This window comes from Mauremys mutica, chromosome 4 (assembly GCF_020497125.1).
Source record: "Mauremys mutica isolate MM-2020 ecotype Southern chromosome 4, ASM2049712v1, whole genome shotgun sequence".
Lineage (NCBI taxonomy): Eukaryota > Metazoa > Chordata > Testudines > Geoemydidae > Mauremys > Mauremys mutica.
Window position 1 is genome coordinate 157,530,772 of NC_059075.1, and position 24,033 is coordinate 157,554,804.

At 69.5% G+C, this 24,033-nt stretch overlaps 2 protein-coding genes across 7 annotated transcripts; one reads left to right on the forward strand and one right to left on the reverse strand.

Moving 5' to 3' along the window:
- Positions 1-709: 709 nt before the first annotated feature.
- Positions 710-2,729, reverse strand: LOC123368536. Of its 3 annotated transcripts, none has more exons than XM_045013398.1 (5): positions 2,489-2,729; positions 1,826-1,910; positions 1,627-1,746; positions 1,273-1,419; positions 710-1,015 (listed from the first exon to the last, which is right to left on the reverse strand). In XM_045013398.1, exons 1-5 carry the CDS (start codon positions 2,599-2,601, stop codon positions 890-892), a joined length of 591 nt encoding a protein of 196 aa, XP_044869333.1. In that variant the 5' UTR covers positions 2,602-2,729; the 3' UTR covers positions 710-889. The 3 variants fall into 3 exon arrangements, with proteins under 3 accessions (XP_044869333.1, XP_044869334.1, XP_044869335.1); XM_045013399.1 differs by having other exon boundaries at positions 2,533-2,681; XM_045013400.1 differs by lacking the exon at positions 2,489-2,729 and adding an exon at positions 2,223-2,344.
- A 722-nt stretch (positions 2,730-3,451) lies between these two features.
- TLCD3B (TLC domain containing 3B) lies at positions 3,452-23,573 on the forward strand. 4 transcript variants are annotated; one of them, XM_045013362.1, is made up of 6 exons: positions 3,452-3,993; positions 4,931-5,055; positions 16,753-16,836; positions 20,594-20,813; positions 22,158-22,253; positions 22,572-23,573. In XM_045013362.1, exons 2-6 carry the CDS (start codon positions 4,931-4,933, stop codon positions 22,887-22,889), a joined length of 843 nt encoding a protein of 280 aa, XP_044869297.1. In that variant the 5' UTR covers positions 3,452-3,993; the 3' UTR covers positions 22,890-23,573. The 4 variants fall into 4 exon arrangements, with proteins under 4 accessions (XP_044869297.1, XP_044869298.1, XP_044869299.1 ...); XM_045013363.1 differs by having other exon boundaries at positions 3,452-3,747; XM_045013364.1 differs by lacking the exon at positions 3,452-3,993 and adding an exon at positions 4,052-4,117.
- The last annotated feature ends 460 nt before the right edge of the window (positions 23,574-24,033 follow it).

Here is a 24,033-nt window from a genome sequence, read left to right on the forward strand (position 1 = left end):
CTGTATTCAGTTTGATTAGACATAATGTGCACGTTTTATTTTATTTTGCTTGGTGACTGACTTTGTTCTGTCTGTTACTACTTGGAACCACTTAAACCCTACTTTCTGTATTTAATAATACCACTTTTGACTTATTAATTAACCTGGAGTATGTGTTAATACCTGGGGGGGGAAACAGCTGTGCATCTCTCTCTGTCAGTGTTATAGAGGGGGAACAATTTCTGAGTCTACGCTGCATAAGCTTTATCCAGGGTAAAACGGATTTATTTGGGTTTGGACCCCATTGGGAGTTGGGCATCTGAGTGCTAAAGGCAGGAACACTTCTGTGAGCTGCTTTCAGGTAAACCTGCAGCTGTCAGGGGCCGTGGTTCAGAGCTGGGTCTGGGTTTCCAGCAGGCTAGCGGGTCTCGCTCAAACCAGGCAGGGTGCTGGAGTCCCAAGCTGCCAGGGCAGGAAAGCAGGGGCAGAAGTGGTCTTGGCACATCGGGTGGCAGCTCCCAAGGGGGGTTCTGTGATCTAACCCATCAGAGGGGTTCCAGGGCTACTTGAGGGGGAGCGGTTACTGGACCAAGCATAGCCATTATGGCTAATGTCTCCCTGATTTGGCCCAAATGCAGTAGACAGTCTGGAAAATCTGATGGCCAGAATGTTTTCATGGATGCACCAGTTCTGATCCACCAACACCCAAAAGCAGACAGACACAGCGAGGTATCTCAAAGCTGCTTTATTATAAAAGTGGAAGTTACAAATAGTGGGGGTTGTGTAACAAAATCAGGAAGGGATCACCCCACTTGGGGAGCAGGGGATCCCCACAATCCAGCAGTAGTGAATACATGCCAGTCGGAGTCTCTAATGGGGAAGTCCCCTGATTTTCCTGGCGGGGCTCCCCTCAGAGCAGTTTGACCTCAAAGCAGATGCAATTGATGCTCTGACAGTCGGGGGGCTGGTAGGCACAGGCACAGTCGCAGAGGGGGCAGCAGCGAGGGAAAGGGGGGCAGGTGCTGAGCTCCCAGCCCTGCAGAGAGAGAGAAAAATGGGGCTGTTAACCTGCAGGATGACTCGCTCCCCGATATTAAAGAGTGGCTGTTATGTGGCAGGTAGCCGCAGGCTGCTGGTAAGCAGTGGCTGGTAGCCCACAGGACTACGCTCCCAGGTTATTTACTAGAGAGTTGTAAACCCTCACTACCCACCACAGGGACATTTATCTACAGGACAACCTGCCCCAGAATACGTAATGGGGCCAGTACCCCACAGGGTGTGGGGATCACTCACCTGGCGGCGGGGACAGCAGGTGTCCAGGCAGCGGGTGAGGGAGGGAGGGGCACAGTCGCATGCCTCGGCACAGGCCAGGCAGCAGTGGCAGGGCCCCCCCAGCATCCCCTTCTCACACCAGCAACAGTCAGCGCAGAGTCCACGGGCCTGGGGGGGAAGGGAGGGTGAGAGATGGAAGGGCCAGCTCACCCCCTCCCCACAGCTGACCTGCCCAGCCCTCCTCTGACCCCCTAGGCCCACCCCACGTGTGACCCCCTGAATATCCCCCCCATATCCACCCTGCCCCCCCTCCACCATATCCCTCCCCACTACCCCCCAGTACAGACCCCCTGCCCCCCGTCTGTGCCCCCTTACCAGGAGGCAGTGGCGCAGCGCAAGGATGAGGAGGAGGAGGAGCAGGTAGGCGGCCACAGTGATGAAGACAATGGCTGGGAGAGGCAGAAGGAGGAAGCTGGAGGGGCTCGGCGTGGGGGTCTACAACAGGGAGAGAGCAGGTCAGAGAGCCTGGGGGGAGACGCACGGAGGGGGAGGCAGCGGGGGAGGGGAGACTTACAGCCATTCCTGGATTAGGGGAACCATCAGAGGGGCTGGGGTCTCTGCTCGCTCCTAGGGTGCCACATGGATGCCAGATCCCACATCTGAGACAGAAAGACAGACAGATCAGAGCCACCCCAGCAAGGACTCACCCCCCTAAGCTGCCCCCCTGAACCTCACCCCTATCCCCAAACCTACTGCCCCCACCAATCCACCCCAGCCCCCACACCTGGGCAGGGAATGGCCCGGCGCAGGTCCCAGAGCAGCAGGTCGCTGCCCCCAGCTACATGGTTCACTCTGAAACCTACTGACCACGGCCCAGCCCAGAGCCGTGCCTTGGGGGCGGGGCTCTGCTGGAGGCTGGGCCTCGCCCTCATTAACATGCCAACGCTCATGCCGCATGACAGCGCAGTCACCTGCTTAATTGATATTAATGACCCTCAGGCCCAGCCCATGCTTGGTAGAGACCATCTCCTCATGAATATTCATTGCAGTGGGGCCCCGCCTCCTTCATGAATAGTAACAAATGTGCATATTAATTAGGCTGTTTGCCCCCACCCTAATTGACATTCAAAAATATGCAAATTATTCAAAAGAGCCTCCCCTTATTATTGAAATCTCCTGCACATGGACTCGGCCACGATCGACACCGTTAATATCATGAATATTGATTAGCACCAACCCCAGTTCATGAATATTTATGAGTCCCCCGAACACGCCGCTCACCCGCTCGTCGCCGCTGCCCCGACATCCCGCGATACCCCGCCCAGCTCGCGCGCGTCCCTCTGTTGCCATAAGCGACGGCGCAGGCGGCCTGGCCCCGCCCCGCCGGCGCTACGGGGCCACACGAGGGACTAAAGGGCTCTGAGGCAGGGGCTTCAGGAAGTGACGACAAGAGGAGCCGCCATTGCACCGGAAATAAGTCCTGTACATGGGAAAGAAGCGCACTGCAGGAGCGGGGGAACTGCAGCGTCACCGGAAATGACCGCACCCGACCGGAAATAGCCTCAGCCCGCCAGAAGCGAGCACGTGGGAAGGCCCCTTGGGCCTAGGCACGACATCTCACTGGCTGGCTGCTGGTAACCATAGAGACTATAGGGGCGTGGCAATCACCCTGACGTCATGACGGGCCTGACCACGCTGACACCTCCTTTGCTCTGATTGGCCAGCGGCTCCCAGCCCGAGGCATGAGGAGACAAGGTGTAGTCCTTATTCGCCAATTGGCTGACTGCCCAGCCAATCAGAACACAGGGATTGCGCATAAATTCCTGAGATGAATCCTGTGATCTCCAAACGGATAAGAGCCCTCAGCCAATCCGGAAGCAGAGAGAGCCGGGGGGTGCTGGCTCAGTGCGGTGATTGGCCCCCAGCCAATCAGAGACCCGGGATGGGGGGGGTACATTGCCTGCTCTCGGATTGGTCAATAGGGCCGACCAATAGCAGTGCAGAATTGTCTCCCCCCAGTATCCAGGCCTGTCCAGCCTTCGTCAAGACATGGCCCCGCCCTCATTGGCCAGGCCCCGCCCCCAAGGCCAGGCCCCGCCCCAATACATGGCCCCCCGTTAATTACATCACTGTAATTAATTAGAAAGGTCGGCGATTTCTCATCTTGCGTCTAGTGCCCTTCGCCCACAGCCAACCAGAATCTCCCTTTCACCCCGTCTTCCTTCTACCCTGCCCAGCAACACGGCCGTTCCGCAGCTCTCCATTGGCTCGCCGCCGCAGCCAATCAGAACGTCCGGCGCGAACGCGCGCTCACTGGAACGCTCAGAACAGAACGACCGTTAACTGCTCCGCACCCTCGCGCCGGGCCCTTTGCAGCCCGCGCCAAAGGCACATGCGCATTGGAGCTCCGGGCGCGCGCCCTTGCCGCCCGGCGGAGGAGCGCATGCGCAATGCAGGCGGCGGCGCGGGCAGGCGTCCCTTGAGACGGGAGAGGGGGTGCGTCACCCGGAGGCGCCTCATTGATTATTCATTACGGGCAGGCTAATTACATGCACAGTTATTCAGCCTAAAGACCCTTAATGGCTGGAAATGGGCGGGGCCTTCTAGGTGTAATTATGCACGAATTAATGATATGCAGATTAGTTCATTAGTCGCTTTGGCGTGTATGCAAATACGCTCATTAGCTATTGTCCCAAGTCTACTGTGGAGGCGCATGCAAATTAGGCAGGGCAGGAGCGCGAGGTAATGAGATGCAGATTTCTGCACGAATTGCCCGCAACGTGTGTCGTGAATGCAAATAGCTGCACATGGGGCGGGGCAAAGTCAGGAGCCAATGAAGGGGCTGGGTGTTTAACAGCATGCAAATGTATGCAAATAGGATGGCGAGCAGGGGGTAGAGGAGGGGCAGGGGTAGTTCTCGGGGGTGGGGGGGAGGAGGAGCATGGGGGGCAGTTGTGGGGGGGCAGGGATGGGATTGTTGGGGGCAGGGAGAGTTGGGGGGAGGAGGAGCATGGGGGGCAGTTGTGGGGGCAGGGACGGGATTGTTGGGGGCAGGGAGAGTTGGGGGGGAGGAGGAGCATGGGGGGCAGTTGTGCGGGGCAGGGACGGGATTGTTGGGGGCAGGGAGAGTTGGGGGGAAGGAGCATGGGGGGCAGTTGTGGGGGCAGGGACGGGATTGTTGGGGGCAGGGAGAGTTGGGGGGGAGGAGGAGCATGGGGGGCAGTTGTGGGGGCAGGGACGGGATTGTTGGCAGGGAGAGTTGTGGGGGGAAGGAGCATGGGGGGCAGTTGTGGGGGGCAGGTACGGGATTGTTCGGGGCAGGGAGAGTTGGGGGGGAGGAGGAGCATGGGGGGCAGTTGTGGGGGCAGGGACGGGATTGTTGGCAGGGAGAGTTGTGGGGGGGAGGAGCATGGGGGGCAGTTGTGGGGGGCAGGGAGAGTTGTCGGGAGGAGCATGGGGGGCAGTTGGGGGGCAGGGACGGGATTGTTGGGGGGCAGGGAGAGTTGGGGGGGAGGAGCATGGGGGGCAGTTGTGAGGGGAATGACAGACGCCCCAGCGCTCTGAGGGACCCCTGATATTTGGGGAGGTCTCAGGGTGAGGAGGGGGGCTGGGAAGGGGGAATCCCCCGGGGGGGCCAGCGCCCCCTTTCTCACCCCTTTCAAATCCCTTCTCCCCCCAGATGGGCCTGATCTTCCTCTTCAGCTGCTGCTTCTTCCCCCTCTTCTTCCTCGCCCTGCGCTGGGCGCTGCGCCGGCCCCGGGCCCTGGGCATGGACCAGCTGCAGGCCACCTACGTCGCTGCCAAGTACGGCCTGGGGGGGGCTGGGAGCCAGGACTCCGGGGTTCTCGCCCTGGCTCATGCTGGGGGGGGGGGTCTCCCTCAGCCACGAGATGGTGCTGGTGGCTCAGAATCTCCCCTATAGCCCAGAGGTGACTCCAGGGTCACTGGCTCAGCAGGTACCACCTGGGGCCTCCGGCTTAGCGGGGGGGGGGGGACATGCTGCCATCTGGGGGGGATTAGCCCTGAGCTGATTGGCCCGGTGCCCCAGGGAGACACTCACCCTTCAGCCCCACCTGCCTCTGCCTGGGCCAGCGGGATTATGGGATTAGACCAAAGTGCCGTGTGTGTGTGTGTGCGCGTGTGTGTGTGTGTGTGTGCTCGCTCCTTCCCCTTCTCTGGCCCCCGACATGCCCCAGCCTGGCTATGGCCGGGGCCCTGATCCCCCCCAACACGCCCTGTTTCCATCCAGTGCAGAGCAGGGCAGCTGGAACCAGTCTGGGCGCAGCTGGTGCAGGATGTTCCTTAGGGAAAGGACCAGGCCCCTCGCTGCTAGAAACCAGTGTCACTCCAGGGGCATTTACACCAGGATTCTGGCAAATGTAGAACGCGAGCCCCTGCTATCCCTGCCCCGGGCTCCCCCACCCCACATCTCAGCCAGTGCCCCCCAGCCCCGACCCACAGCCCCTGCTATCCCTGCCCCGGGCTCCCCCACCCCACATCTCAGCCAGTGCCCCCCAGCCCTGACCCACAGCCCCTGCTATCCTGCCCCGGCTCCCCCACCCCACATCTCAGCCAGTGCCCCCCAGCCCCGACCCACAGCCCCTGCTATCCCTGCCCCGGGCTCCCCCACCCCACATCTCAGCCAGTGCCCCCCAGCCCTGACCCACAGCCCCTGCTATCCCTGCCCCGGCTCCCCCACCCCTACTCTACTCCAGTGCCCCCCAGCCCCGACCCACAGCCCCTGCTATCCTGCCCCGGCTCCCCCACCCCACATCTCAGCCAGTGCCCCCCAGCCCCGACCCACAGCCCCTGCTATCCCTGCCCCGGGCGCCCCCCCCCCACATCTCAGCCAGTGCCCCCCAGCCCTGACCCACAGCCCCTGCTACCCTGCCCCGGCTCCCCCCCCACATCTCAGCCAGTGCCCCCCTGCCCCGACCCACATCCCCTGCTATCCCTGCCCCGGCTCCCCCACCCCACATCTCAGCCAGTGCCCCCCAGCCCTGACCCACAGCCCCTGCTATCCCTGCCCCGGCTCCCCCACCCCACATCTCAGCCAGTGCCCCCCCGCCCCGTCCCACAGCCCCTGCTATCCCTGCCCCGGGCTCCCCCACCCCACATCTCAGCCAGTGCCCCCCAGTCCCGACCCACAGCCCCTGCTATCCCTGCCCCGGCTCCCCCACCCCACATCTCAGCCAGTGCCCCCCAGCCCTGACCCACAGCCCCTGCTATCCCTGCCCCGGGCTCCCCCACCCCACATCTCAGCCAGTGCCCCCCAGCCCTGACCCACAGCCCCTGCTATCCCTGCCCCGGCTCCCCCACCCCACATCTCAGCCAGTGCCCCCCAGCCCTGACCCACAGCCCCTGCTATCCCTGCCCCGGGCTCCCACATCTCAGCCAGTGCCCCCCAGCCCCGACCCACAGCCCCTGCTATCCCTGCCCCGGGCTCCCCCACCCCACATCTCAGCCAGTGCCCCCCAGCCCCGACCCACAGCCCCTGCTATCCCTGCCCCGGGCTCCCACATCTCAGCCAGTGCCCCCCAGCCCCGACCCACAGCCCCTGCTATCCCTGCCCCGGGCTCCCCGATCCCACATCTCAGCCAGTGCCCCCCAGCCCCGACCCACAGCCCCTGCTATCCCTGCCCCGGGCTCCCCCACCCCACATCTCAGCCAGTGCCCCCCAGCCCCGACCCACAGCCCCTGCTATCCCTGCCCCGGGCTCCCCCACCCCACATCTCAGCCAGTGCCCCCCAGCCCCGACCCACAGCCCCTGCTATCCCTGCCCCGGGCTCCCCCACCCCACATCTCAGCCACAGCCCCCTGCTGGTTGCACTCCCACTCCCTTTCCAGTCTCTCATTTCCATCCTTTGCACCCCCACTCCCATTGCCAATGCCCCTCTGACAGATCACTGCGACCCCCCTTCCAGCCGCCCTCCCGCCCACCTCCGGCACCGGACACTCCGCTGCTGTCCCTTTAAGTCCCTCCACCCAGCGCCTGACAGCTGCTCCCCCCTCCGCTCCCCTCCCCTCCTCTCCCCCCCCTCTCCCCCCCTTTCTCTCTGTCACAGCCGGCCTCAGAGCCGCTGCCTGGATCCAAGCAGCCGCTGCCTCCCCCCATCACCCCCACTACCATGTGCAGCCCCCAGGCCTGTCCCCCATCCGGCTCCAGCAAGGCCGGATCCCAGCCCCACTGATCCCCCTCCAATCCCAACCCCCCCCCTTCCGCACCCCACCAGAGATGTTTCACGCCTTGGTGGCTGGGGGCATCGTCTTCCCAGGGCTCTTCCTGCTGGCCAAGAACAGCCTCAGGCGGCTGCCCTGGCTGCAGTGGGATGAGGCCGACGCTGTCATCATCTCAGCCAGGTACCCAGGATGCAGGGAAGGAGTCAGGGACCGGGGGAGGGATGCAGGATGGAGGGAAGCAGTCAGGGACCGGGGGAGGGATGCAGGGATGGAGGGAAGCAGTCAGGGACCGGGGGAGGGATGCAGGATGGAGGGAAGCAGTCAGGGACCGGGGGAGGGATGCAGGGATGGAGGGAAGCAGTCAGGGACCGGGGGAGGGATGCAGGATGGAGGGAAGCAGTCAGGGACCGGAGGAGGGATGCAGGATGGAGGGAAGCAGTCAGGGACCGGGGGAGGGATGGAGGGATGGAGGGAAGCAGTCAGGGACCGGGGGAGGGATGGAGTGATGGAGGGAAGCAGTCAGGGACCGGGGGAGGGATGCAGGATGGAGGGAAGCAGTCAGGGACCGGGGGAGGGATGGAGGGATGGAGGGAAGCAGTCAGGGACCGGGGGAGGGATGCAGGGATGGAGGGAAGCAGTCAGGGACCGGAGGAGGGATGCAGGGATGGAGGGAAGCAGTCAGGGACCAGGGGAGGGATGCAGGATGCAGGGAAGCAGTCAGGGACCGGGGGAGGGATGCAGGATGCAGGGATGGAGGGAAGCAGTCAGGGACCGGGGGGAGGGATGCAGGGATGGAGGGAAGCAGTCAGGGACCGGGGGAGGGATGCAGGATGGAGGGAAGCAGTCAGGGACCGGGGGAGGGATGCAGGATGGAGGGAAGCAGTCAGGGACCGGGGGAGGGATGCAGGGATGGAGGGAAGCAGTCAGGGACCGGGGGAGGGATGCAGGATGGAGGGAAGCAGTCAGGGACCGGGGGAGGGATGCAGGATGGAGGGAAGCAGTCAGGGACGGGGGGTGGGATGCTGGGATGGAGGGAAGTAGTCAGGGACCGGGGGAGGGATGGAGGGATGGAGGGAAGCAGTCAGGGACCAGGGGAGGGATGCAGGATGCAGGGAAGCAGTCAGGGACCGGGGGAGGGATGGAGGGATGGAGGGAAGAAGTCAGGGACCGGGGGAGGGATGCAGGGATGGAGGGAAGCAGTCAGGGACCGGGGGAGGGATGCAGGGAAGGAGGGAAGCAGTCAGGGACCGGGGGAGGGATGCAGGGAAGGAGGGAAGCAGTCAGGGACCGGGGGAGGGATGCAGGATGGAGGGAAGGAGTCAGGGACCGGGGGAGGGATGCAGGGATGGAGGGAAGCAGTCAGGGACCGGGGGAGGGATGCAGGGATGGAGGGAAGCAGTCAGGGACCGGGGGAGGGATGCAGGATGGAGGGAAGCAGTCAGGGACCGGGGGAGGGATGCAGGGATGGAGGGAAGCAGTCAGGGACCGGGGGAGGGATGCAGGGATGGAGGGAAGCAGTCAGGGACCAGGGGAGGGATGCAGGATGGAGGGAAGGAGTCAGGGACCGGGGGAGGGATGAGGGATGGAGGGAAGCAGTCAGGGACCGGAGGAGGGATGGAGGGATGGAGGGAAGCAGTCAGGGACCGGGGGAGGGATGCAGGGATGGAGGGAAGCAGTCAGGGACCGGGGGAGGGATGCAGGGATGGAGGGAAGCAGTCAGGGACCGGGGTAGGGATGGAGGGATGGAGGGAAGTAGTCAGGGACCGGGGGAGGGAGGCAGGGATGGAGGGAAGCAGTCAGGGACCGGGGGAGGGATGCAGGGAAGGAGGGAAGCAGTCAGGGACCGGGGGAGGGATGCAGGGATGGAGGGAAGCAGTCAGGGACCGGGGGAGGGATGCAGGGATGGAGGGAAGCAGTCAGGGACCGGGGGAGGGATGCAGGATGGAGGGAAGCAGTCAGGGACCGGGGGAGGGATGCAGGGATGGAGGGAAGCAGTCAGGGACCGGGGAGGGATGGAGGGATGGAGGGAAGCAGTCAGGGACCGGGGGAGGGATGCAGGGATGGAGGGAAGCAGTCAGGGACCAGGGGAGGGATGCAGGATGCAGGGAAGCAGTCAGGGACCGGGGGAGGGATGCAGGAAGGAGGGAAGCAGTCAGGGACCGGGGGAGGGATGCAGGATGGAGGGAAGGAGTCAGGGACCGGGGGAGGGATGCAGGGATGGAGGGAAGCAGTCAGGGACCGGGGGAGGGATGGAGGGATGGAGGGAAGCAGTCAGGGACCGGGGGAGGGATGCAGGGATGGAGGGAAGCAGTCAGGGACCAGGGGAGGGATGCAGGATGCAGGGAAGCAGTCAGGGACCGGGGGAGGGATGCAGGAAGGAGGGAAGCAGTCAGGGACCGGGGGAGGGATGCAGGATGGAGGGAAGGAGTCAGGGACCGGGGGAGGGATGCAGGGATGGAGGGAAGCAGTCAGGGACCGGGGGAGGGATGCAGGGATGGAGGGAAGCAGTCAGGTACCGGGGGTGGGTTGCAGGATGGAGGGAAGCAGTCAGGGACCGGGGGTGGGTTGCAGGGATGGAGGGAAGCAGTCAGGGACCGGGGGAGGGATGCAGGGATGGAGGGAAGCAGTCAGGGACCGGGGGAGGGATGCAGGATGGAGGGAAGCAGTCAGGGACCGGAGGAGGGATGCAGGATGGAGGGAAGCAGTCAGGGACCGGGGGAGGGATGGAGGGATGGAGGGAAGCAGTCAGGGACCGGGGGAGGGATGGAGGGATGGAGGGAAGCAGTCAGGGACCGGGGGAGGGATGCAGGATGGAGGGAAGCAGTCAGGGACCAGGGGACGGGTGGAGGGATGGAGGTAACCAGTCAGGGACCGGGGGAGGGATGCAGGGATGGAGGGAAGCAGTCAGGGACCGGTGGAGGGATGCAGGGATGGAGGGAAGCAGTCAGGGACCAGGGGAGGGATGCAGGATGCAGGGAAGCAGTCAGGGACCGGGGGAGGGATGCAGGATGCAGGGATGGAGGGAAGCAGTCAGGGACCGGGGGAGGGATGCAGGGATGGAGGGAAGCAGTCAGGGACCGGGGGAGGGATGCAGGATGGAGGGAAGCAGTCAGGGACCGGGGGAGGGATGCAGGATGGAGGGAAGCAGTCAGGGACCGGGGGAGGGATGCAGGGATGGAGGGAAGCAGTCAGGGACCGGGGGAGGGATGCAGGATGGAGGGAAGCAGTCAGGGACCGGGGGAGGGATGCAGGATGGAGGGAAGCAGTCAGGGACCGGGGGGAGGGATGCAGGGATGGAGGGAAGCAGTCAGGGACCGGGGGAGGGATGCAGGGATGGAGGGAAGCAGTCAGGGACCGGGGGAGGGATGGAGGGATGGAGGGAAGTAGTCAGGGACCGGGGGAGGGATGCAGGGATGGAGGGAAGCAGTCAGGGACCGGGGGAGGGATGCAGGGAAGGAGGGAAGCAGTCAGGGACCGGGGGAGGGATGCAGGGATGGAGGGAAGCAGTCAGGGACCGGGGGAGGGATGCAGGGATGGAGGGAAGCAGTCAGGGACCGGGGGAGGGATGCAGGATGGAGGGAAGCAGTCAGGGACCGGGGGAGGGAATCAGGGATGGAGGGAAGCAGTCAGGGACCGGGGGGGGGCTGGAGGGATGGAGGGAAGCAGTCAGGGACCGGGGGGGGGATGCAGGGATGGAGGGAAGCAGTCAGGGACCGGAGGAGGGATGCAGGGATGGAGGGAAGCAGTCAGGGACCAGGGGAGGGATGCAGGATGCAGGGAAGCAGTCCGGGACCGGGGGAGGGATGCAGGGATGGAGGGAAGCAGTCAGGGACCGGGGGAGGGATGCAGGGATGGAGGGAAGCAGTCAGGGACCGGGGGAGGGATGCAGGATGGAGGGAAGGAGTCAGGGACCGGGGGAGGGATGCAGGGATGGAGGGAAGCAGTCAGGGACCGGGGGAGGGATGCAGGGATGGAGGGAAGCAGTCAGGGACCGGGGGAGGGATGCAGGGATGGAGGGAAGCAGTCAGGGACCGGGGGAGGGATGCAGGGATGGAGGGAAGCAGTCAGGGACCGGGGGAGGGATGCAGGGATGGAGGGAAGCAGTCAGGGACCGGGGGAGGGATGCAGGATGGAGGGAAGCAGTCAGGGACCGGGGGAGGGATGCAGGGATGGAGGGAAGCAGTCAGGGACCGGGGGAGGGATGCAGGGATGGAGGGAAGCAGTCAGGGACCGGGGGAGGGATGCAGGATGGAGGGAAGGAGTCAGGGACCGGGGGAGGGATGAGGGATGGAGGGAAGCAGTCAGGGACCGGAGGAGGGATGGAGGGATGGAGGGAAGCAGTCAGGGACCGGGGGAGGGATGCAGGGATGGAGGGAAGCAGTCAGGGACCGGGGGAGGGATGCAGGGATGGAGGGAAGCAGTCAGGGACCGGGGGAGGGATGGAGGGATGGAGGGAAGCAGTCAGGGACCGGGGGAGGGATGCAGGGATGGAGGGAAGCAGTCAGGGACCGGGGGAGGGATGGAGGGATGGAGGGAAGTAGTCAGGGACCGGGGGAGGGATGGAGGGAAGCAGTCAGGGACCGGAGGAGGGATGGAGGGAAGCAGTCAGGGACCGGAGGAGGGATGCAGGATGGAGGGAAGCAGTCAGGGACCGGGGGAGGGATGCAGGGATGGAGGGAAGCAGTCAGGGACCGGGGGAGGGATGCAGGGATGGAGGGAAGCAGTCAGGGACCGGGGGAGGGATGGAGGGAAGCAGTCAGGGACCGGAGGAGGGATGCAGGATGGAGGGAAGCAGTCAGGGACCGGGGGAGGGATGCAGGGATGGAGGGAAGCAGTCAGGGACCGGGGGAGGGATGCAGGATGGAGGGAAGCAGTCAGGGACCGGGGGAGGGATGCAGGGATGGAGGGAAGCAGTCAGGGACCGGGGGAGGGATGCAGGATGGAGGGAAGGAGTCAGGGACCGGGGGAGGGATGCAGGGATGGAGGGAAGCAGTCAGGGACCGGGGGAGGGATGCAGGGATGGAGGGAAGCAGTCAGGGACCGGGGGAGGGATGCAGGATGGAGGGAAGCAGTCAGGGACCGGGGGAGGGATGAGGGATGGAGGGAAGCAGTCAGGGACCGGGGGAGGGATGCAGGGATGGAGGGAAGCAGTCAGGGACCGGGGGAGGGATGGAGGGATGGAGGGAAGAAGTCAGGGACCGGGGGAGGGATGCAGGGATGGAGGGAAGCAGTCAGGGACCGGGGGAGGGATGCAGGAGGGAGGTACGCAGTACGGGACCGGGGGAGGGATGCAGGGATGGAGGGAAGCAGTCAGGGACCGGGGGAGGGATGCAGGGATGGAGGGAAGCAGTCAGGGACCGGGGGAGGGATGCAGGGAAGGAGGGAAGCAGTCAGGGACCGGGGGAGGGATGCAGGGAAGGAGGGAAGCAGTCAGGGACCGGGGGAGGGATGCAGGGAAGGAGGGAAGCAGTCAGGGACCGGGGGAGGGATGCAGGATGGAGGGAAGCAGTAAGGGACCGGGGGAGGGATGCAGGGAAGGAGTAAGGGATGGAGGAAGGAGACAGGGATAGAAGAGTGATAAAGGGAAAGAGGCACTGGCATGGGAAGGATGAGTGAAAAGCAGCGGAGGGATGGAGGGAAGGGGCAGTGGCAGCGGAGGGATGGAGGGATGGAAGCAGCGGAGGGATGGAGGGAAGGGGCAGTGGCAGCGGAGGGATGGAGGGATGGAAGCAGCGGAGGGATGGAGGGAAGGGGCAGTGGCAGCGGAGGGATGGAGGGATGGAAGCAGCGGAGGGATGGAGGGAAGGGGCAGTGGCAGCGGAGGGATGGAGGGAAGGGGCAGTGGCAGCGGAGGGATGGAGGGATGGAAGCAGCGGAGGGATGGAGGGAAGGGGCAGTGGCAGCGGAGGGATGGAGGGATGGACGCAGAGGAGGGATGGAGGGAAGGGGCAGTGGCAGCGGAGGGATGGAGGGAAGGAAGCAGCGGAGGGATGGAGGGAAGGGGCAGTGGCAGCGGAGGGATGGAGGGAAGGGGCAGTGGCAGCGGAGGGATGGAGGGATGGAAGCAGAGGAGGGATGGAGGGAAGGGGCAGTGGCAGCGGAGGGATGGAGGGATGGAGGGAAGGGGCAGTGGCAGCGGAGGGATGGAGGGAAGGGGCAGTGGCAGCGGAGGGATGGAGGGATGGAAGCAGCGGAGGGATGGAGGCAAGGGGGCAGTGGCAGCGGAGGGATGGAGGGATGGAAGCAGAGGAGGGATGGAGGGAAGGGGCAGTGGCAGCGGAGGGATGGAGGGATGGAGGGAAGGGGCAGTGGCAGCGGAGGGATGGAGGGATGGAAGCAGCGGAGGGATGGAGGCAAGGGGGCAGGGGCAGCGGTGGGTTGGAGGGATGGAAGCAGAGGAGGGATGGAGGGAAGGGGCAGTGGCAGCGGAGGGATGGAGGGATGGAGGGAAGGGGCAGTGGCAGCGGAGGGATGGAGGGATGGAAGCAGCGGAGGGATGGAGGGAAGGGGCAGTGGCAGCGGAGGGATGGAGGGATGGAAGCAGAGGAGGGATGGAGGGAAGGGGCAGTGGCAGCGGAGGGATGGAGGGATGGAGGGAAGGGGCAGTGGCAGCGGAGGGATGGAGGGAAGGGGCAGTGGCAGCGGAGGGTAGGGGGGAAGGGGCAGTGGCAGCGGAGGGATGGAGGGAAGGAAGCAGCGGAGGGATGGAGGGAAGGGGCAGTGGCAGCGGAGGGATGGAGGGATGGAAGCAGCGGAGGGATGGAGGGAAGGGGCAGTGGCAGCGGAGGGATGGAGGGAAGGAAGCAGAGGAGGGATGGAGGGAAGGGGCAGTGGCAGCTGAGGGATGGAGGGAAGGAAGCAGCGGAGGGATGGAGGGAAGGGGCAGTGGCAGCGGAGGGATGGAGGGAAGGGGCAGTGGCAGCGGAGGGATGGAGGGATGGAAGCAGCGGAGGGATGGAGGCAAGGGGGCAGTGGCAGCGGAGGGATGCAGCCATGCACTGGCTCCTGAGGCGGAGGCTGAGGGGGGCCCGTTTGCCAGGCCCAGGCGGGGGGGGGGGTGTCAGTGGGGTGTCCGTGCCGGCGGCTGAGCTGGGGAGCAGCGGGGGAGGGGCATGCCGGAGGAGGGCAGCTAGTGGGGTGTTGGGGGGCAGTGCTGGGGGTTGGCTGCTCAGCACAAGGGGGGCTAGAGGCCGCGGGGGGGTGACCTGCGATGCCTTCGGCCTGGAGCCCTGTGTGGGGAGGGGTCCCCGGAGGCTGGGATCCCCCCACCTCTTCTCCCAGCAGCACCCCAGTGACTTGGGACAGCAGCTGGGCCACGTGCTCACACACGGCCCTTCTGGCCCCACGCGTTCCGGGGCAGCCCGGCGCCTCGGCCCCTCCGGCCCCACGCGTTCCGGAGCAGCCCGGCGCCTCGGCCCCTCCGGCCCCACGCGTTCCGGAGCAGCCCGGCGCCTCGGCCCCTCCGGCCCCACGCGTTCCGGGGCAGCCCGGCCCCTCGGCCCCTCCGGCCCCACGCGTTCCGGGGCAGCCCGGCGCCTCGGCCCCTCCGGCCCCACGCGTTCGGGGGCACGCCGGCGCCTCGTCCCCTCCGGCCCCCCGCGTTCCGGGGCAGCCCGGCGCCTCGGCCCCTCCGGCCCCACGCGTTCCGGAGCAGCCCGGCGCCTCGGCCCCTCCGGCCCCACGCGTTCCGGGGCAGCCCGGCCCCTCGGCCCCTCCGGCCCCACGCGTTCCGGGGCAGCCCGGCCCCTCGGCCCCTCCGGCCCCACGCGTTCCGGGGCAGCCCGGCCCCTCGGCCGCTCCGGCCCCACGCGTTCCGGGGCAGCCCGGCCCCTCGGCCCCTCCGGCCCCACGCGTTCCGGGGCAGCCCGGCGCCTCGGCCCCTCCGGCCCCACGCGTTCCGGGGCAGCCCGGCGCCTCGGCCCCTCCGGCCCCACGCGTTCCGGGGCAGCCCGGCGCCTCGGCCCCTCCGGCCCCACGCGTTCCGGGGCAGCCCGGCGCCTCGGCCCCTCCGGCCCCACGCGTTCCGGGGCAGCCCGGCGCCTCGGCCCCTCCGGCCCCACGCGTTCCGGGGCAGCCCGGCGCCTCGGCCCCTCCGGCCCCACGCGTTCCGGGGCAGCCCGGCGCCTCGGCCCCTCCGGCCCCACGCGTTCCGGGGCAGCCCGGCGCCTCGGCCCCTCCGGCCCCACGCGTTCCGGGGCAGCCCGGCGCCTCGGCCCCTCCGGCCCCACGCGTTCCGGGGCAGCCCGGCGCCTCGGCCCCTCCGGCCCCACGCGTTCCGGGGCAGCCCGGCGCCTCGGCCCCTCCGGCCCCACGCGTTCCGGGGCAGCCCGGCGCCTCGGCCCCTCCGGCCCCCCGCGTTCCGGGGCAGCCCGGCGCCTCGGCCCCTCCGGCCCCTAGCGTTCCGGGGCATCCCGGCGCCTCGGCCCCTCCGGCCCCACGCGTTCCGGGGCAGCCCGGCGCCTCGGCCCCTCCGGCCCCACGCGTTCCGGGGCAGCCCGGCGCCTCGGCCCCTCCGGCCCCACGCGTTCCGGGGCAGCCCGGCGCCTCGGCCCCTCCGGCCCCACGCGTTCCGGGGCAGCCCGGCGCCTCGGCCCCTCCGGCCCCACGCGTTCCGGGGCAGCCCGGCGCCTCGGCCCCTCCGGCCCCACGCGTTCCGGGGCAGCCCGGCGCCTCGGCCCCTCCGGCCCCACGCGTTCCGGGGCAGCCCGGCGCCTCGGCCCCTCCGGCCCCACGCGTTCCGGGGCAGCCCGGCGCCTCGGCCCCTCCGGCCCCACGCGTTCCGGAGCAGCCCGGCGCCTCGGCCCCTCTGGCCCCACGCGTTCCGGAGCAGCCCGGCGCCTCGGCCCCTCTGGCCCCACGCGTTCCGGAGCAGCCCGGCGCCTCGGCCCCTCGCGTTCCGGGGCAGCCCGGCCCCATGGCCACTCTGGCCCCACGCGTTCTGGGGCAGCCCGGCCCCTCTGGCCCCACGCGTTCTGGGGCAGCCCGACCCCTCGGCCCCTCTGGCCCCACGCGTTCTGGGGCAGCCCGGCGCCTCGGCCCCTCTGGCCCCACAGTTTCCGGAGCAGCCCGGCGCCTCGGCCCCTCTGGCCCCACACTTTCCGGAGCAGGCCGGCGCCTCGGCCCCTCTGGCCCCACACTTTCTGGAGCAGGCCGGCGCCTCGGCCGCTCTGGCCCCACACTTTCCGGAGCAGCCCGGCGCCTCGGCCGCTCTGGCCCCACACTTTCCGGAGCAGCCCGGCGCCTCGGCCGCTCTGGCCCCACGCGTTCCGGGGCAGCCCGGCGCCTCGGCCGCTCCCAGTAACCCGCGTCCCTCCCCTGCAGGCTGGTCTCCTCCGTCCAGGCCGTCATGGCCTCCACCGCCGGATACATCGTGTTCAGCTCCTGCCAGCACGTTCTCGATGACCAGTGAGTGTGCCCCCCGGCCGGGCCCCGTTCCCCCTCCCCCGGCCGGGCCCCTGTTCCCCCTCCCCCGGCCGGGCCCCCGCTTCCCGCCCCCCGGCCGGGCCCCCGGCCCCCGGGCGGGCCCCGTTCCCCCTCCCCCGGCCGGGCCCCAGCTTCCCCCTCCCCCGGGCGGGCCCCCGCTTCCCACCCCCCAGCCGGGCCCCCGCCCCCCGGCCGGGCCCCGTTCCCCCTCCCCCGGCCGGGGCCCCGTTCCCCCTCCCCCGGCCGGGCCCCTGCTTCCCGCCCCCCGGCCGGGCCCCGTTCCCCCTCCCCCGGCCGGGCCCCGTTCCCCCTCCCCCGGCCGGGCCCCTGGTCCCCCTCGCCCGGCCGGGCCCCCGCTTCCCGCCCCCCAGCCGGGCCCCCGCCCCCCGGCCGGGCCCCGTTCCCCCTCCCCCGGCCCGGGCCCCGTTCCCCCTCCCCCAGCCGGGCCCCTGCTTCCCGCCCCCCGGCCGGGCCCCGTTCCCCCTCCCCCGGCCCCGTTCCCCCTCCCCCAGCCGGGCCCCTGTTCCCCCTCCCCCGGCCGGGCCCCGGCTTCCCGCCCCCCGGCCGGGCCCCTGTTCCCCCTCCCCCGGCCGGGGCCCCGGTTCCCGCCCCCCGGCCGGGCCCCTGTTCCCCCTCCCCCGGCCGGGCCCCGTTCCCCCTCCCCCGGCCGGGCCCAGGTCCCCCAACCCCGGCCGGGGCCCCGTCACCCCTCCCCGGGCCCGGCCCCTCCTTACCGCCCCCCTGCCGGTGCCCGTTCCCCCTCCCGCGGCCCCGTTCCCCCTCCCCCGGCCGGGCCCCGGTTCCCCCTCCCCCGGCCGGGCCCCTGCTGCCCGCCCCCCGGCCGGGCCCCTGTTCCCCCTCCCCCGGCCGGGCCCCTGCCACCCCCCGGCCGGGCCCGGTCTTCCCATCCCCCCCAAGCCTGAACCACTCCTTCCCCCCAGGCCAGGCCCTGCCCCCGCCACTGCCCCCCCCTCGCAGAGGGCTGGGAGTGACAGGGCCCTGCTAGAGGCTGGGAGGGCTGGGGAGGGACCTGCTGCAGCGCTGGCCTCCAGCCACCAGGAGTGCTGTGGGGAGGGGGCGGGGCGCTGGCTGTGGGGGGAGCTCCCGCCCGGCAGGGGGCGCTGTGGGGGGAGGTCCCCCTGGCCTCGCCCGAGGGGGGCTGGGGGGGCGCTGGGGGGGGCCAGGCTGGGGTCTCCCCTGTCTCTGGCTGCTTTGGTCGGCACAGGGGACTGGGCCCTTTCCATGGGCTCCTTTAAGAGGCTCCGGGCCAGGCGGGGGAGGGCTGGAGCCAGGACTCCTGGGTTCGGTTCCTAACTCCCCTCTATGGGGAGCAGAGTGGCCAGGCCGGGCAGCGCCCCCTGCTGGCGCTGGGCAGCAGAACGCCCCGGAGGCTCCAGCCCCCCCGCCCCTGCCCCCGCCCCCGCTGAGCCGGAATTAGCCCCGCCCGCTCCTGGCAGCACAGATGGGGCCGGCCAGCTAATCCCCTCGGCCTGGCCTGACAGCTGGGACAGCTCGGGGAGGGGCGGGGGCTGGGAGCCAGGACTCCTGGGTTCTCCTGGCTTGGGGAGGGGGCGGGGGCTGGGAGCCAGGACTCCTGGGTTCTCCTGGCTCGGGGAGGGGGCGGGGGCTGGGAGCCAGGACTCCTGGGTTCTCCTGGCTCGGGGAGGGGGCGGGGGCTGGGAGCCAGGACTCCTGGGTTCTCCTGGCTCGGGGAGGGGGCGGGGGCTGGGAGCCAGGACTCCTGGGTTCTCCTGGCTCGGGGAGGGGGCGGGGGCTGGGAGCCAGGACTCCTGGGTTCTCCTGGCCCAGGGAGGGGAAGAGGTGAGAGGAAAGAATCATGGGAAATCTTATGGTCACCCTTCCCCCTCTGCCGGGGACTAGATGGGCCCCTGCTGGCCCAGCCCTGGGCCACTGCCCCCTGCTCTGCCGGTGCCCCTCATTCCCGACCCGCAGCCCCTGCCCCCCCAGCTCTGCCGGTGCCCCTCACTCCCGACCCGCAGCCCCTGCCAGCCCTGCCCCCCCCAGCTCTGCCGGTGCCCCTCACTCCCGACCCGCAGCCCCTGCCAGCTCTGCCTCCCCCAGCTCTGCCGGTGCCCCTCATTCCCGACCCGCAGCCCCTGCCCCCCCAGCTCTGCCGGTGCCCCTCACTCCCGACCCGCAGCCCCTGCCAGCTCTGCCTCCCCCAGCTCTGCCGGTGCCCCTCACTCCTGACCCGCAGCCCCTGCCAGCCCAGCTCTGCCAGTGCCCCTCACTCCCGACCCACAGCCCCTGCCCCCCCAGCTCTGCCAGTGCCCCTCACTCCCGACCCGCAGCCCCCTGCTAGCCCAGCCCTGGGCCCTGTCCCTCCTTCCACGCCTGGCCCCTCCATCTGCCCCCCCCGCAGTCCTGCTGCCAAGTTGTGCTGACAGAGGAGAGGCCTCTGCCCAGTGGGAGCCGATTAGGCCCCGTGCCAGAGCCGCAGCCCAGGATGCTGCAGTGGGACAAAGGGTTCAGGGGCTGCGGGTCGGGAGTGAGGGGCACCAGCAGAGCCGGGGGGGGGCCTCGCTGAGGGTCATGGTTGTGGGCGGAGGGGCCGGGCTCGCGCTCCGGGGGGGAGGCACCGGGCTCCGGGGGGGCAGGCACTGGGCTCGGGGTCCAGGTGGGAGGCGCCAGGCTCCGGGGGGGAGCCGCCGGGCTCGGGGGGGGAGGCACTTGGCTCGGGGTCTGGGGGGGGAGGCGCCAGGCTCCAGGGGGGAGGCGCCGGGCTCGGGGTCTGGGGGGGGAGGCGCCGGGCTCCGGGGGGGGAGGCTGCGTCCCCTCTGACCTTGCAGCAGCTGTTGCCCGTCAATACTCCATCGATCCTCCCAGTCTCCCCCCACCAGGCCACGCTGCCACCACGCACCCCTCCCCCACTGCCCCACGCTCGCCAGCCTGAGCCCCCCAGCCCAGCCCCACACACAGCTTCTTCCCTGGCACCCCATGCAGGGCCCCATATCTCCCCCTGCCCTGAGTGCCACCCCTCTCCCCTGGCACCCCCAGCAGCTCCCATATCTCCCCCTGCCATGGGTGCCACCCCTCTCCCCTGGCACCCCCAGCAGCTCCCATATCTCCCCCTGCCCTGAGTGCCACCCCTCTCCCCTGGCACCCCCAGCAGCTCCCATATCTCCCCCTGCCCTGTGTGCCACCCCTCTCCCCTGGCACCCCCACCAGCTCCCATATCTCCCCCTGCCCTGAGTGCCACCCCTCTCCCCTGGCACCCCCAGCAGCTCCCATATCTCCCCCTGCCCTGAGTGCCACCCCTCTCCCCTGGCACCCCCAGCAGCTCCCATATCTCCCTCTGCCATGGGTGCCACCCCTCTCCCCTGGCACCCCCAGCAGCTCCCATATCTCCCCCTGCCATGGGTGCCACCCCTCTCCCCTGGCACCCCCAGCAGCTCCCATATCTCCCTCTGCCATGGGTGCCACCCCTCTCCCCTGGCACCCCCAGCAGCTCCCATATCTCCTCCTGCCATGGGTGCCACCCCTCTCCCCTGGCACCCCCAGCAGCTCCCATATCTCCCCCTGCCCTGAGTGCCACCCCTCTCCCCTGGCACCCCCAGCAGCTCCCATATCTCCCTCTGCCATGGGTGCCACCCCTCTCCCCTGGCACCCCCAGCAGCTCCCATATCTCCCCCTGCCATGGGTGCCACCCCTCTCCCCTGGCACCCCCAGCAGGGCCCCCTGCCCTGAGTGGCAGCTCTAACCCCCCGTCTGCCCCCAGGCATTGGCTGACGAGCGCCTACACGCAGTTCGCGGTGCCCTACTTCATTTACGACATCTACGCCATGTTCCTGTGCCACTGGCACAAGTACCGGGTGAAGGGGCACGAGGGCGCGGGGCCCCGCTCGCTGCGCACCGTCACCCGCGCCTTCCTGCACAAGGAGCTCCTCATGGTGCTGCACCACCTCTGCATGGTGCTGGTGTGCTTCCCCGTCTCCGTGGTGAGTGGGGCCCCATCCCTGCGGGGCCCCCCGATCCCCACGGGTGGCTGCACCACCTCTGCATGGTGCTGGTGTGCTTCCCCGTCCCCGTGGGGCCCGATCCCCGCAGGGCCCCCCGATCCCCACGGGGCCCCCCGATCCCGGCAGGGGGCTGCCCCACCTCTGCATGGTGCTGGTGTGCTTCCCCGTCTCCGTGGTGAGTGGGGCCCCATCCCCGCGGGGCCCCCCGATCCCCGCAGGGGGCTGCACCACCTCTGCATGGTGCTGGTGTGCTTCCCCGTCTCCGTGGTGAGTGGGGCCCCATCCCCGCGGGGCCCCCCGATCCCCGCAGGGGGCTGCACCACCTCTGCATGGTGCTGGTGTGCTTCCCTGTCTCCGTGGTGAGTGGGGCCCCATCCCCGCGGGGCCCCCCGATCCCCGCAGGGGGCTGCACCACCTCTGCATGGTGCTGGTGTGCTTCCCCGTCTCTGTGGTGAGTGGGGCCCCATCCCCGCGGGGCCCCCCTCTACCCGCAGGGCCCCCCGATCCCCGCAGGGGGCTGCACCACCTCTGCATGGTGCTGGTGTGCTTCCCCATCTCCGTGGTGAGTGGGGCCCCATCCCCGCGGGGCCCCCCGATCCCCAGGGGCCCCCGATCCCCGCAGGGGGCTGCACCACCTCTGCATGGTGCTGGTGTGCTTCCCCGTCTCCGTGGTGAGTGGGGCCCCATCCCCACGGGGCCCCCCGATCCCCAGGGGCCCCCCGATCCCCGCAGGGGGCTGCACCACCTCTGCATGGTGCTGGTGTGCTTCCCCGTCTCCGTGGTGAGTGGGGCCCCATCCCCGCGGGGCCCCCCTCTACCCGCAGGGCCCCCCGATCCCTGCAGGGGCTGCACCACCTCTGCATGGTGCTGGTGTGCTTCCCCGTCTCCGTGGTGAGTGGGGCCCCATCCCCACGGGGCCCCCCGATCCCCAGGGGCCCCCCGATCCCCGCAGGGGGCTGCACCACCTCTGCATGGTGCTGGTGTGCTTCCCCGTCTCCGTGGTGAGTGGGGCCCCATCCCCACGGGGCCCCCCGATCCCCAGGGGCCCCCCGATCCCCGCAGGGGGCTGCACCACCTCTGCATAGTGCTGGTGTGCTTCCCCGTCTCTGTGGTGAGTGGGGCCCCATCCCCACGGGGCCCCCCGATCCCCGCAGGGGGCTGCACCACCTCTGCATAGTGCTCGTGTGCTTCCCCGTCTCCGTGGTGAGTGGGGCCCGATCCCCAGGGGGGGCTGTGCCGAGGGAAGGGGTGGGACCGAGCCGCAGGATGGACGTGGGGGGGCTCATGCCCACGGGCTGACCCTCACCCCCCCTCTCTCCCCAGCTGTGGCGCCAGGGGAAGGGCGATTTCTTCCTGGGCTGCATGTTGATGGCCGAGCTGAGCACCCCCTTCGTCTGCCTGGGCAAGGTGCTCATCCTGGTGAGTGCCCGCCGGGGGCCGGACGCCTGGGTTCCGTTCCCAGCTGGGGGCGGGGGTGCCCGGAGGCCTGGGTCCTGTTCCCGGAGGGGGGTGGTGGTGCCCGGACGCCTGGGTCCCGTTCCCGGCCGGGGGAAGGGTGGGCTGCCCGGACGCCTGGGTCCCATTCCCGGCCGGGGGAGGGGGTGGGGTGCCCGGACGCCTGGGTTCCGTTCTCGGCCGGGGGAGGGGTGGGGTGCCCGGAGGCCTGGGTCCCGTTCCGGCCGGGGGAGGGGTGGGCTGCCCGGACGCCTGGGTCCCTCACGGCTCTGTCTCCCGCAGTACAAGCAGCAGCACACGCTGCTGCACAAGGTGAACGGGCTCCTCATGCTGGTGACCTTCTTCTGCTGCCGCATCCTGCTCTTCCCCTACATGTACTGGGCCTACGGGCGCCAGGCCGGGCTGCCCCTGCACCGCGTGCCCCTGGCGCTGCCGCCCGCCTGCAACCTGGGCGCCGCCCTGCTCCTGGCCCCCCAGCTCTACTGGTTCGGCCTCATCTGCCGCGGGGCCGCCCGCCTCTTCCGCCGCGCCCGGCCCAAGGACGCCGACGCCGCCCCCCTGCGCAACGGGCACGGCCCCGGGGGGCGGGCGCTGGACTGAGCCCCCGCCCTGCCAACGGGCACGGCCCCGGGGGGCGGGCGCTGGACTGAGCCCCCGCCCTGCCGAAGGGCACGGCCCCGAGGGGCGGGCGCTGGACTGAGCCCCCGCCCTGCACGACGGGCACAGCCCCGGGGGGCGGGCGCTGGACTGAGCCCCCGCCCTGCCGACGGGCACGGCCCCGGGGGGCGGGCGCTGGACTGAGCCCCCGCCCTGCACGACGGGCACAGCCCCGGGGGGCGGGCGCTGGACTGAGCCCCCGCCCTGCCGACGGGCACGGCCCCGGGGGGCGGGCGCTGGACTGAGCCCCCCCCGTGCCATGGGCACTGCCTCTGGGGCAGGCGCTGGACTGAAACCTCCCAGGCTCCCTGCTGTGCACCCAGGGCGACTGGGGGGGCTCGCTGGCCTGGGACCCCCCCGCCCGCCTGGTGCAACGGGCACAGCTGGGGGGTGGGCACTGCATGAGGGGCAGAGCCCCAGGGCGCTGGCCTGAGCCCTTCCCCCGTGATGGGCACCGGGGGACCTGACACCCGCTGCCAGCGCCCGCAGCTTCAGCCTGATTTAGTTATTTATTGGGGGCCCCTGGGAATTCGCCGGGGGCAGCAGCAGGGGGAGCGGGGGCCCCCTTGGGCATCCCGGGATCCCGCTGGGCACCCCCCGCTCACGGGGGAGGAGGTGCGAAGTGGGGGCTTGGCCTGGAGACTGGGGGACCCTCTGGAGTCTCAGGGGCCGCCCAGCCAGACTCCACCAGTAGCCAGGGTTTGGGTGGACTTGGGGGCCCCCCGCACTGCCCCCCCCGTAGCAATAACCAGGCCCTGGGTGGAGAACTAGGGGCGGGGGGGTTATAACCTGGGGGCTGCAAAGGATTAAAGGAGACTTGATCTAAAGCCGCCGCCGCCTCCGGGTGCTTATTGCCCCCCCGCCGGGAGCTTGGGGGAGCAGGGGCTGCGGGTCGGGAGTGAGGGGCACCGGCGGAGCTGGGGGGGCAGGGGCTGTGGGTCGGGAGCAAGGGGCACTGGGGGAGCAGAGGGCTGTGGGTCGGGAATGAGGGGCACCGGCGGAGCTGGGGGGGAGGGGCTGTGGATCGGGAGCAAGGGGCACTGGGGGGCCAGGGGGCTGTGGGTCAGGAGTGAGGGGCACCGGGGGA